Source organism: Maylandia zebra, linkage group LG16 (assembly GCF_041146795.1).
Source record: "Maylandia zebra isolate NMK-2024a linkage group LG16, Mzebra_GT3a, whole genome shotgun sequence".
Lineage (NCBI taxonomy): Eukaryota > Metazoa > Chordata > Actinopteri > Cichliformes > Cichlidae > Maylandia > Maylandia zebra.
In genome coordinates this window covers 4,066,830-4,081,272 of record NC_135182.1, presented here as the reverse complement: position 1 = coordinate 4,081,272, position 14,443 = coordinate 4,066,830, and the positions used below count along the sequence as shown (strand labels likewise).

At 42.5% G+C, this 14,443-nt stretch overlaps 1 protein-coding gene across 1 annotated transcript in view; it reads left to right on the top strand.

Moving 5' to 3' along the window:
- Positions 1 to 14,443, top strand: part of klf7b (Kruppel like factor 7b) — a 68,313-nt gene that overhangs the window by 33,428 nt on the left and 20,442 nt on the right. The window contains exon 2 of the mRNA XM_004568940.4: positions 8,394 to 9,045. Coding sequence (XP_004568997.1) covers positions 8,394 to 9,045 — 652 coding nt within the window. The remainder of the gene's footprint in view (positions 1 to 8,393; positions 9,046 to 14,443) is intronic.

Below are 14,443 nucleotides of genomic sequence, written 5' to 3'. Positions count from 1 at the left end.
ATATGTCAGAACGGCGACCTGGTCAATGAGGCTTCACTGCTATTGGAAACAGTTGCAGTGTTGTTATTGGAAGCAGAGGCGTGTGGGAATGGTCACCATCCAGCAGTTTTGGCTCATTACTGCAGCTGGCCAGTGCAGTGCAGGCATGAGGAAACTGGTGTCTCCAAAATGGCAGCTGTCTGTGTGCGTGCTGAGGTGCAGACTGCATTATTTATGCTGCTGTGTTACACTTCGTAGCGCAGTGGTTTGCAATGGTTTTGACCACCTCTGCTCATATAGATTTAGTCTGGGTTTTTTTTTTTTAGGAAATTATAAAATTATAAAATCAAACAGTACAAAGTGGCATGCCAGCAGATGTTGTGCTATCCTGACCTCAGCTACATCTGTGACACTGACTGTGAGCCAGGCCTTATCTCCCAGCATCAGTGTTGGACCTCGCTAATGCTCTTGTAACTGAATGGGATCAAATTTGCAGAGCCAGGCTCAGAAATCATGTGGCAGGAGTGAACCTAGAAGAGTTTTGGCTGTTACAGTAGCACGTGAATATGCATGGCATTGTAATTACATCTATGGCCACTTATGTGGGATGTTCAGGTGTCCACGTATTTGATTTATTTATTTATTTGGAGACTTGTATTAGCTGCATGATTAGCATAAAAATAACCAAAACCAGTCACGGCAGATGGCTAACCTCTGGGCCTGATTCTGCCTGAGGTTTCATCCTGTTAAAGGGGAGTTTTTCATTCCCATTGTCACCAAGAGCTTGCTTGCCATGCTTGTTGGGAGTTTCGCCGTAGGCTCTTTACAACCTAAAGGACCTTGAGCTGACTGTTGTTGTGATTTGGCGCTACATAAATAAAATAAAATAGCTGTTTTAGGTGTTCAGATGCACATCGTAACTGTAGCGTGAGGAAAATAGCTTGAAAAGTCAAGCTGTTCCATCCCTCGCCGTTCTCCCCCTCACCTGGGTAGTAATGCTCCTCGTTCAACAATCTTAGACTCCTTGTCGAAGTTTCACATTTTTAAGATTAAAGATTTACTAAATTGCCACACTAAATTAAAAGAAATGATTCTGGAAGGTTGTTGGATGATCTTTTTTGGCCACATCACCACCATCGCCTAGTTATAAACCGTAACTCCGTGCAGACACAGCTGAACGAGCGTCACATCGCTCAAGCTCGGCTTCAGTCTTCAACGAAACATCAAGCACGCATCTACTCTGCCGACACTGAAGCTTTGATATTGCGCACAAGCACTCTCAAGCACGAGGCGTCTCATATTCACACACATCAGTTAAAAGTCATTATGCTCCTCTCACTCTCACAAACATGCACATCCTCTGTGTACACAGTCACATCAGCAAATTAACTGAATAAAGAGCCTCTTTTTGCCTTTTCTTTTGAGTGGCTAATTAGCCATCAGAGCCCGCTGCGTGGAGAGACCGAGATCCATCAAGAGGTAGCGCTTCAAAGAGCAGTTTATGGGAGCCAAAGCACTTTAATTAGGACCTCTTTGTATGAGAAAGTAAAGAGAAAAACATAAATTGAAGCCAAAAGCTGTATAATGTGGAGGGGAATAAACATATTGGAATACACGCGCAGATAAAGAGAGACAGGAACCAACTGAAAGGATCAGACCGGAGAAAGTGTTTTACAGCAACATGAGAGGAAACTGATTCCACAATCCGGAGCGCAGTAACAGTCTGTGGGGAGGTTTGCACAAGGGTAGCTGTCGCACCACTATATTTATGGTGACTAATGTGAGGAAGCACAGAAAACACTGGGCTATACTGAGACTGAGGCGAGAACAATCATGCAAACCCTGGGTTCTTTTGAACCAGAAGCATTAAAAAAAGAAAACACAGCAAACTTTAAAATGATCACATCACCCAGGTGGTTGCTTTGCATTCACGTACCTGAAGCAGACATTTGGAGTGGATATATTGGCTATACTCAACATGTTTTATATCATTGTGTTTAACTGGGAATTTGTGTGTAAGGATGTAAGAGCTACAAGCAAATACAAGATCCACGTTTCACTGGTGAATCCATCAGGTATGGACACGGTGCAGGAGCTGGAATGTGGACAACTAATATGGCTACTCAGCTTATCACAAGCAGTAATGCCTCTCTTTGACAAAAAGGCTGTTTTTTGTTGTTGTTTTTTAAATTTTTTTACCTAACCTCCACATTCGCGTCATGTGATTCGCAGCATGTTGATCCCCTGCTGACTGAGCTGCTGCTCTGCATTCTGTCTGTCATTAGACAGATGTCTTTACCCTCACAATGGGACCAAAAAAGAAATAAAAAAATACAAGGGTTTTTTAAGAGTTCGGTTGTTATTGCTGTAAGTCTGAGCTTTAAGGAGACTGCTGTCAAACCCTTTGTGTTTTTAGTGCCCCTGCTTTGCCTTAAGAGCTTTTAACTGAGATTCCTTGTATAGCGTGTGCGTGTGTGTGTGTGTGTGTCGCCTGCTGACATCCGTGATAATAATGGTCACATCATGCCCTCTTTGCTCTCTACTGCTCCATCAAAAAATTTGTTTGGAAAATAAACCGGGCAGATTTGAGAATTTGCAAAACGATGCTTCACTTGACTCGACTAATAGATGATAGAGTGTGTAAAAGATTGTGTGGTCGTGTCACCCACCAACTAGTTAATGACTGGTTGGTACAGGTTGTGTATCTTAATCAGTTTCAGTGCTTTATGAAATCTAAAGCCTCGCAGGGCAAAGAGCCTTTCGTATTTGTCGTGGCGTTCAGTCAGCCATTGACCACATGCGAGGCAGATCGTTGTTGGAAGTATCACTTTACAGAATAACATAAATGGCTGCATCTCGCCATTGTCCTAATGGAAATGTTGGTAATAGTCAGATAACCGTGCGCATGTAAACACAGACGGAGCATCTCCTGCTGAATCCACTTTAGTCTGTTTGTTGAGCTGCGTCCTCGATGATCCTTTGTCTGTCAAAAGCTCTTAGCGCTTCCATCCAAAGCCCTCTGCTTTCTGCATTCATTATTAATGGACCTCAGCAGGCTGAGGACACACACAGGGCAGGACCTGCATATTAGTGCTAGCTTTTTTAGAAGAGATGTTCAATCAGGCACTCAGATACAAAGGGAAAATAGAGGATTCAAGGGGGACAAAGATTGAATTTTTATTTTTTTCCTGATTGTTTTTGTTTCATTCGATCACATGGAGCACATCCACTTGCTGATCTCACTCCAATGCACTGCAGTTGATTTTACAGATAAATAAATTGTAGAATCTCGGAATGGCTTTCAAATAAATTGGTCCGTGCTCACGGCAGCGGCGCCCCCCATATTTGCCCCTAACCTCGTTTGACTTGACTACTTTGAATCTTTCTTCATTTACTTCAATGAAGGAACACTAAAAAAAGCAAAATGAACAGCAGAGCTGCTGCTTCTGGAAGTATTTCTTCCAAATTCACAGAAATACCTGACGATCCTGAATCATTCAACAATGTTTGTAAATTATTGAGGCTCCTTTGCTAATGATAAGAAGCCAATCTGTAGCTCTGCTGTCACATTAGCACATTTACAGTGACGTTTATTACCTGTCGTACTTGTTTGCAAAGCCCTTGCTGCTTGCAGCTGTACTTAAGTAAAGCAATTTGACGTGTATTGTGCATCTTAATGGAATAACTGCTCGCAAGTCAAAATACCTTTGTTTCTCATTCATCTGCTCATTTTTTCTGGATGTTAGCTGCTGATCCGAAACTCCATCCTACAGTGAGTTTTTTTGGTTTTGTCCTGCAAAGGTTTGCTTGTTTTTAACCTTTTTTCTCAGTAAACGAGATTTTCTTCTGCTCCGTGTTGCATTGTTTGCACTGATGATTCAACAAGGAGAGTTTCGTTGTAAAATCCACGCTGTGCTTGTGTGTGTCTGTGTGTGTCTATGTGTGTGTGTGTGTTTGTATGTGTTATTCGATGTGACCTTTCTCCATATGGTGTGGGACTAAGCAGGGAAACAGGAGGTGAGCCCTGCACATGCTATCAGTCTGAGCTGTTAGCCAGCATCCACAGTCATACACACACACACACACACACACACACACACACACACACACACTAATATGCTGCAGGCCCAACATGTCATTGTTACCTGATATTCATGGTGTGTAGGAGAGACAGATGAAGGAGAAGGTCATGTGTGTGATGTCAGAGGCGGCGCGTTCAATGCTGGCCGTGGGTTTGATTGCCGCTCGCTCTTCTTGCACAGCCTCGGGCTCCCTCTACCCTCTGTCCTCCCCACCCACCTCCCACTATCGTCAGCATCGGTCCAGCCCCCACCAGGAGACAAGCAGACCTTTCTATTTTTGATTTCTAGTCCAAGATAAAACAATAGTACAGCATGCTCTCAGAAATCACTGACAGAGGCTGTATTTACAGTATCAAAGCAAGCTAATATTAATGGCTCGGCGGCTGTGTTCCAGGATGATGAATTATGTATGTAACACATACAGTACAGCAGCCAAACTTTATTCTGCTGAGACCCGGAGAGGATAACAGTGTTTTAGTGAAAATCTTGCAAAACTTTTCTTTTTACCTCTAGTAATACTTTGCATGTACTCTGCAAGCTTTAAGAGCCTAATCCCTCAGGATGAAGGCATAATCTCCAATAATATTAACAAACACACAAACAAAGAAGCCCATAAATTCAGAGCTCCTCATTTAGATGACCTTTACAACTCGATATCGTCTTAAGCCCGTTGAGTTATAAAATGTTATTAAAATCAACTCAGACAGACTTGTTTTTAATAAAGAAGCAAAAGCACAGAAAAAAAAGGTTAAAAAGTAGGACCTGTCATGAAAATATGAAAATATTCTCTCTCCATTCAGTTTTTATCACATGCTGCGTTGTCACATTTGTCAAATCCATGTGGAGATGGAGGGAAAAGGTTTTTTTAAGCATTTCTAAACTCATTTCATACTGTTGAAAGTGAGTCATTGTTTCTTCCAGTTGCTCATGCCAGGATTAGGATTAAACCAGGATTGCACCAAGTTCTCCAGCACCTGCCAGATTCTGTTGTAAAACTTAAAATCTCAGCAACTAAATTCAATCAGAATCCAATCAGAACAACAAAAAACAAGAATGGTAAATTAAGTTTAAATTACCACATTTATTGGTTTGGTCTTTATTTAGAAATTGAAAAATTAAATCCTTTCTCAAAGATCCAAAGCCATCTCAAATAACCTCTTCCATTAAGTTTCAAATCATTGAAGGTGACTAATGTGTCATTTCATTATTTTTTTCTTGTAGAGCTTCCTATCGTTGTAATCATTATTCCAATATCCAAGCATGAGGCTCTTTTATCTCACCATAAAACAGTTGGCAGCCTGAGTTTCGATTTGCTTCCTGATCCATTAGCGGTACCTAATCTTTAAACGGAGATATAACAGACCCTTTAGCGTGCCCTGCTCTGTTGTGTTGCACACAGCAATGAATGAGTTGAACACAAACGCTAACAAAACAAAGCAACTGTGTGGACAAAAGGCTAACAAGAAGGTTTTTTCCTTGCAGCACTGGTAGCTTTACAAAAGTCATTGTTGCAAGATGTCGGTACAAACATGCTTATCATTTTCAAGTTTCTTTATGGAAGCCCCCCCCGCCCCCCCCCCCCCCCCCCCAACCCCACCCCCTAAGAAATATCTTTGATTTTTATTCAGATGCAAATGTGCATCCTTAAGGGGGGAAAGGGCATTCTTTTAAACAGAAGGAAAAAAAGGGAAAAGAAAGACGGAGAGGAAGTTCAGCTTATCACCACTCAACAGATGTTGTGACTAAATGTGTTGGTTTGTCTCATCACTCAGGCTGAGCGAAGTAAAGCTCCAGAGCCGGCCCGTCTGAATGGACGGAGTCAACCAGCTGCAGCTAAAACACACACACACACACACACATTTATCTAGTAGCTGTAATTTGCTTCAATGACAGAGGTGGAAGGAGCCAGAGGATCAGGATGAGAACTTTGAGGCTGCCAAAGGCCGTTGGCCAAACGCAGGAAATTCATTTTCCAAGAGGAGACATTAAATGCATCATGCAGCAGGACAGACAGTGCCACAGCCAGGTAGCTTTCAGAAAGTGCTGAGTGGACAGAGTGGGGGACTTTTGACATAAAGAAAAAAGATCAAAACATTTTGTTTAGTTCCTGTGAGACCGAACAGCAACACAGACATTGAAAACATATTTCTGTCTACTACATGGTTTGAAGCCAGGTTTTCCAACTGTATTTTCTATGAAACACATTGTGATGAGATACAAAAGTAGCTGCATTTATCATATCACAGTCTGGTCTTCTACATATACCAGCGTCCGGGCATCCAGTGTTTACTGTTTCCGAGATAAGCGTCCCATTTTGTGGATGGTGTTCGTAAACTTTTCACCGTTATGAGGAAAATCATTCCAATAGAAGTTAAAGAATAGAGACAAAGATGGAAAGACTAAAAGAAAAGCAAACTCATGACATGCAAATGCAAACCCCTCATGTCAAAGGTCTTTATAGAGAATAAAAGTCCTCAGTGCCTCCAAAATTATGCACATTAATTTAATTTAGTTAATTTACTGCTTGTTACCGCAGTATGATTGAGTCTGAGCTGAAGGGAAGCTACAATTTAGTCCAAATTAGCTTCTGTTGTTTAAAGTTGCGTATTGAAAGATGTGTCACCAATATGAAAAAGTAAAATACAGAGAGCAAAAACATTTGCTCATGAAAACAGGATCAGATTTGACTTTGAGCAGTCACGAAATCCATCCTTAAGTATTTTCAGGATTACATTTCCAAACCAAAAGTGCCTTATTATTGTAAACATGAAAGAATATGATAAGACATCATAAAAATGTAGCTGCTGCTTTGAACTCCTGTGGTCTAACATCTGGTTTGTATCCGTTTCTGTATTCAGTAACATGTACTTCTCAGTGTTTCTCCTTTTACCCTCTTTTTACTCTTTAATGAAGGCTGTTTTTTTTAGCTAACCCCCATATTAGCAGGTGTGTGAGCTTTACTTGTATCTCTTTAGATCATGCACCTCTATAGGTGGTACACATGTCTTTTTTTTCATGCCTGAACATGCAGGCGGGATTTCGGCAGTAAGCTGTGTTGTGGGTCAGAACGTTCAAAGCAACAACAAGATCAATCGAACAGCTTCTCTGAGACCTGAAAAGTGCAGTAGGTAGATTTTTAGCAGAGACAAAACAAGAATCACAGAAAGCATAAAAGTTTTCAAAGGAGAAGTGCAGCCTCGCAGTAGTAAAAGTAGGTTAGTGACTGGAAGGTTTTTGGCTCAGATCCCTTGAGATAATGTGGCAGGTGCCCTTGACCGAGGCACTGAAGGCTGGCAGACCAACAACTGTGGTGATGCTGCCAACAGCAAGTGAACAGTGGTTTTAAAAAAAGTGCAGATGTCTCTGTTGTTGCTTGATAAATAAAGAATTTTAGGATCACTCGCTTATTTTTCCTTATTTTTTCCCCTCCTTGTCTCCATTACTTCCTCTGTGTCATTCTTGGACTTGTCCTCTTGTCATCTGACTTCCCTTCTTTTCCCTGTCTTGCGATATAACGTCCATGGTTGGTTGATTTGGGTGAGCGGGGGTGGGAACAGGAAAGGCTTCCACAGTTCAGGGCTCCAGAGAGCTTGGCCGGGCAGCAGCAATCAATCACAGGCTAAATCCCTCCTCTCTCAGGACGGCCGTGTGCCAGGTAACATGGTCAACAGCTGCAGAGAAATATTAAGCCTACAGCAGGTACCTGAACTTAAACAGACTGGTAAACAAGGTCTCTGAAATGTCTGCAGTTTGGAGAAACGTACTGAGTATAGCAATGTACAAAAAAACAAACAAAAAAAATCACACCAGGCAGTGCGTTGGCTGTTTGTTCAAATATTTGATGCCAAACTTTTTCATGCATGAAAACAATAACTGTCCTTACTTTATGTCAGCAGTAAAAGTACCAGGATAGGCAAAAATCTCAAGGTGGTCAGTTGTGGACACGAGAAAATTTACTTTTTTAAACTCTTAATCACACAAGTGTCATAGAGGTCAGCAGGACTTATTTATGATTTTTCATCTTTAGGAAAGCATTTGAATTTCTTGCCCAGAGTGATTGAGGAGTCACAGTCATGTGAAGCGCACCTCGGAGGGGCTGATTTTTCTGTCTGCTTGTCCCTGTGTTGCTTTGGTACACCGTGAACCTCCGTAAAGCTCCTCTCTTCTTTCCAAAACCCTTTGAGTTTTAGCACTAACGGTAACAGTTACAGTCGTTTAAAGAGCGTTTGTAAAATAGGAAGCTTGTGTTATAATCCTGGATAAACTGTGATAGCCAACTGTTCTTTTTAAAGGTACACAAATATTGACCCTCGGTTTGTGCTTCTCTTGCAGACGTGTCTAGAGTTGGAGCGGTATCTACAGACCGAGCCCAAGCGACTCTCAGAGCTCTTTGACGATGAGCTGGACTGCCTCTTAACGCCAGCGTTTATGCAGGGGGGTGACAGTGATGAAGACCTGATGGACCCCCTCCTTCCCAGCCTCCCTGACCAGCCCAGTCCACCTTCGCTACTTGTGACCCTCCCCAAGGTGCAGGCCAAAATTCTACACGTTCCCAATCCCAACAAGAACCAGACATCAGCTGGGCCTGAAACCCTCACAGGCAAGGAGCAAGTCCTCGGAGGAGTCAGTGCAGCTCAGCTTAGTGCCGCTGTCACTTCCCTAACACCGCCATCATCACCGGAGCTTGGCCGACACCTTATTAAGCCCACACAGACGCTCACTGCAACAGCAGACGGCACATTAACGCTCAAACTGGTGGCAAAGAAGGTGGGATTAGGGGCGGCTAAGCTGGTAGCAGCGCGAGCGTTACCATCCCCACCAGGCCGAGGAGGAGCCCTCAGTGACAGCGAGCAGGGAGGGGTGGGAAGTCTGGCAGGAGACATACCAGAGAACAAGAAGAGAGTCCACCGGTGCCAGTTTAATGGTTGCAGGAAGGTTTACACCAAGAGCTCCCACCTGAAGGCACATCAGAGGACCCACACAGGTAAAACCTTAATTGCATTCCCAGGAATTCAATTCACGATGCCACTAGTGTTTCTGATGAACTTAAAGTTTTCCACGTGGCGTTTTTTCCTGCAGTTTGAAAGCATGCAAGAACTTGTAAAACACAACACTGAAAACATTTTGATCAGTGCACAGAGTGGGCTCAAAGTTGTCACTGTGAAATGCTCCCCATGATTTTAGTAAAGTGCAGCACACAGACGTGGCAACTAAGAAGTTTCGGACAAACGTGCCTGACTGTTTAACTGCCCTCAGTTAGTGAAGCGGAAGAAAAGTACAACTCTGACTGGCAAGGAGGGAAGAGGTGTTGTCTGATGATGTCTGCGGGTTAGAAGCTTCTGATTTTGAATTAAAGACTCTAGCCTGGAGCTGGAAGCTTTGAGTACAGCTTAGCGTGCTGTTTTATGATGTTTCACACTATGATTTGGTTGAGTTTCCGCAGAAATCTGCAAAGAAAACATCTGATGGATTTTTAAAAGAGATTAAAAGCTCTTTTCTTCTTCTTGTGCTTCTCAGATGATCCTCCAGAATTATTCATTTGCTTCTTGATATCACCTCAGTGCCAGAAAGGCCCTGCCTCAGTAATTGCCTGATGATTGATAGACTGGTAGTAAATTACTTTGCGAATTCAGCCGTGTCCAACTGGGTCTGACGTGCAGCTTTAGCTGCTTACTGCAGCTGCCCCATCTGTGACCCTCAAACAGAACACATGCCGGCTAATGCGACCAGGAAGGGGCAGGGAGCTGCGAGTTTTCTGTAGTGAAAGCATGAGGAGACAGGCTTTGGCTTGTTGAAGTAGACTCATAATCAAAGATGGATTTGACTGATGTAGCCTAAGATGAATAAACTTTATATTCCTTGTATTTTACTCTGTAATAATCCATCTGTATAGGTCACAAAGTAAATTATGACAGAGAAGCAGATCCATGTTTCTGAAGGTTATTCAGATTTAAAAGATTTTACCAAGACATTTATCATTAGTCATAACAAATGACAGATAAATAACCGAAATATGGTATTTATGGCTTATAAATACCTGACTCATAACTGGATCATTAAGCTCCAGGGTAGAAACCCATTCAACAAAACTCTCCGCACCTCAGCATCCACTAACCCCACTCTGTGATTTTACATGGCCGAACACTTCATGGCGGAGTTGCTGGCGCTCCTGAGAGCCCCCCATTCTTTCAGAAATGTTTGGAAAAGCGGTCTGCATGCCCAGTTGCTTGATTTTATACACCTCCGGTCAGGGAAGTAATTGGAACACATGAATTCAATGATTTGGATGGGTGAGTGAATACTTTTGGCAGCATAGTGTATCTCTAGTTTTAGTGACAGGAACCAGTGCACAGTTGATTTTCACATTCTGACAAATCCACTCATCAGTTTCGAGGTAACAAAAAAAAGCCTCCTGGATTTAAAAACTTCTGCCTGAGTGACTCGGGCTGAACCCATCATTTATCTGCAGCATAGGGGATGTGCAGATTTGTACCACCTGAAGGTAGCATTATTCAACTTTAGCTTTAACCACACCATCATTTACTGTAGCGGTTTATGTCCTCCAGTTGTCATCATACAGTGTTAGCAGTTTCACCAGGATCACAGTACGTAGCCTGAAGACCTCGTCTGTATTAATACCGGCAACTTTGGCATCATAAATCCAGCATGTTACAGGCTTATATGATCCCCAGCAACCATTGCATTGCTTTAAGTATAGCATTACATTCCAGGGCAGCACCTGGCATAGCTGGGGGAACCCACCACTGTAGCTTTATTGTAGCTAATCCAGAGTGGAGCTGCTAGTTTTCTGGTGCCCTGACGCGAGCTCGGGTATCTTTAATCTTCTGATTATTCCACAGACGAGTCATGCTAACCAACGATGAGCTTTTAAAGGCAGAATCCTTCACTGTGGGGAAAAAAGACGAAGAGGACACCCTGAAGACACAGTAGCTTCCACACTCTGTATGTGTGTGTGCGCGCGCGTGTGTGTGGCATAAATGTGGGGGTGGTGTATTCCCTCCCGATGTGTTCATTACAAGCGCAGTGCTGTGGTTTAATTAGCTTAATCCTCTTTTTGGGTTATTATAACCATAAATCATTGAACATACATGTAGGGAGGGATTAGCATAGCAGAAACTACAGGGAGGAGCAGCAGTAGAAAGCCTGCACAGTGTCAATACACTTACTGTCACATAGTGCACACCAGAGGCCATTAGAAACATCATTATATTGAGGTCTGTCAGCGGCTATGCTGCACGTGTGCTTCATTTCCTTTTTTTGTAGAAAACGTATTAAAGCGTTCATACTGAAAACAATTTCTCCTTTTTTTCCTTTCTTATACGGAAATGTTCAATTAGGGGTGAACAGAAACATTAATAGATGCAACGGATAGACGCAAATGAATTCACTTAATCTCTAAAGTGCCCAGCCGGCGCTGTTCTGAGTCGCAGCCAGGGTTTGTCTAGTTCTCCACTGTTTTACTTTTCAGTTTCTTGGATGTGGTTGGATCTTTAAAAGAAGTACACAGCTAATTGTATCACTTTGCGCTTCAACACAATATACTTAACTACATATTTGGCAGCCAAGTTAGCGGGATAGTTGGCCAGTTTTGGAAAGAGGCTTTGCCTTTCAAAAGTCTTTGCTGCACATTTTTGAATGAGCACGAGCTCAGTGTGGAGGAGTTTTGTTCTACAGCCAAAAAAGTAAATGAATAAATACATAAGAGCAATAAAATATGAGGATTTGCATGCATCACTTTGCAGCTCGCTGGAATGCTGATTGTCATTATCATCTTATGCCTAGCTTCTGCAGGCAATCAGTCAAAATCCTTCCTAACTTAATTTAGTTACAATTATTAATGCATTGTTTGATTAAACAAAGTAATAAAAGATACATTGGCTGAACCAGTGTAAGCATATATCACTGGTGTCTTTTTTTGTTGTTGTATAAAATAGAGATGCAAACAGCAGTGATGTAGTCAAACTGCAGAAACGCCCGTTTGTCAGCCACAGGCCACATAAGTTCAGCAAGAGAGGAAGAGAAAAGAAAATGGTAGTTAAAGTGAAAATGAATTTCTCAGCAGTCTGCAGCACCTCACTCAGTGTGAGTGATTTAGTGCAAGTTAGCAGGTATGTTGCGCTAACTGAACCTTTCACGGTATCCGAGCGATGCAGCTGCAGCAACAGAAATAGTTAATGAAGCAAATGAATAGCAGCCTTGTTACAGCCATAAAGTGTACAGATAAACTCAGTGTGCAATAAAGTAGCTCCTGGAAGTATTTTTACTGAGGAGGAGAGGAGAACGACAAAAAAACGTAAAGTCGGTATGTAACCTTAAAAGGGGGGGAGTATATAACCAATTATTATAGAATGGTAAATAAATTAGGAATTATATAAATTGCATTTTACCTTTTCTATTATACCTGTGTAACCAGAGCACAGAATGTCACTGCCAACCAACCACCAGCCACAATATGCAACAAATACCTTTATAAGTGAGCTGTGTCAATAGTGGTGATCCTGAACTGTTTACAGTATTAGAATTTTATGCATTTTTACCAAGATAACATTTTTTATTTTGAAATAGTACAATAGTATAGTTCATGTCGTAAGATTCGGTAAGCATGTAGTTACCTGTGATTATTTGTTGTTTGTAGAATTAGTTATTTCTTGGAAACATTAAGCAATAGAATAAAAGTTTAAATAAAATAAAAATTCACCTCCATCAGTTTTTTATTTTTACAAAACAAAATTAACCAGGGTGACACTTCGGCTGGCCACGTTTCACCCAGACTGGGTCGTGAACTTGTCAACATTTTCAAGTTCATCACAGGCGGGTGTAGGTGACAGTGTGTAAATGCAGAGTCAGACACTCCTCAACAGTCCTATGTCACATGCAGCAGTTCCTCAACAACAAATCAGTAGGTTACAGTTTCATGTAGTGAAGGAGAGGCGTTATTTTCCACTCGGGTCTGTGTGGTTCGGAAACTTCTTTAGCATACTGTTGTAGCTTGCTTGAGTCACTGCATTCGAGAGCAGTGGGACCGCATTAACATTTGTGAAGCTTTCCATGGACATGAGGTGCATGTTCAATGAAATCTGCATAACCTCATAATGATGATGCTTGTATTGTGTGACTCAATATTACGTGATGTGAGGTGTATTCTGTCTGTGTTCTGTCATGCAGGTTAAAACACTGGTCATTCCGGTTTAAGTCGAGACCTCCACTTCCCCCCCCCCCCACCTCCACCCCCATGAGGTGACACCACAACCTCATGTGGAGTCAGGAGAAGCCCTGCTGTAACCCCTCGACATCCCCATAGAATCAAAACTCCAACCTGTCTCTCTCTCTCACTCTCTCCCTTTTGCTTATTCAGTTTGGGTTGCCAAGCAACTGCATCACACTCTTCCATAATTGGTTGGTGGCTGGTGGATTGTCCATGCCTGTTAATCTCTCTCCGAGTCGCTCTCTCACTCTCTCTTTTTCTCTCTCTCTTTCTTTCACACACACACACACACAGACACGCACACACACAGACACACCACTACCCCCCTCCTCTCTTCTCTCTTTCTCTCAGTTGCTAGGTGACTTTATCATGCATCCTTGCCTTGCCGTGCTATAATTGGCTGGCGTCATGGCTGCTGTGGCGTCAGGCCCAAGCTGGCCTTGCTTCATTCCTCTAACACTGTGTGCGTGATATGGTGTGTGTGTGCGCGTGATATGGTGTGTGTGTGTGTGTGTGTGTGTGTGTGTGTGTGTGTGTGTGTGTGTGTGTGTGTGTGTGTGTGCGTGTGTGTGTGTGTGTATTTGAGGGGGGTCCTATTGAAGGAAGACGAGGGGCTTGGGCCAATTACAGAAAACGAGTGTGAAACGACAGCCTGTCTGGCACCTGCGGCCCGCACTCATACCCCGTATCACACACACACACACTCAAGCACATACATGTAGGTTGAGATTGTAACATTTCTTCAACAGGCCTACAGGATAAGCTGCCAAGTGCTTTTCTATTCTATGTAGAAAATATTGGTCCCATAGTCAGACCACAGAGGACTCTGAGGAGTGAAGTAGAAGGATTCACACATTCAGATACTGCTGCTGAACATGGGTGGTATTTTGGTTCTTTGCAGAGCTTGAAGTGATCTGCTGTAGAATCACATGTACTCACATATTTTACAGCTGTACCAGAGCTGTAACAAAGACTTATGAACCCCTGAGGGAAATAGAAATATTTACTGGTAAAAGGTATATATATATATATATATATATATATATATATATATATATATATACATACACACCCAGCACGCCCCTGCGGGCGGTTTATCCTTCAAGCTCGGGTCCTCTACCAGAGGCCTGTGAGCTTGAGGGTCCTGCGCAGTATC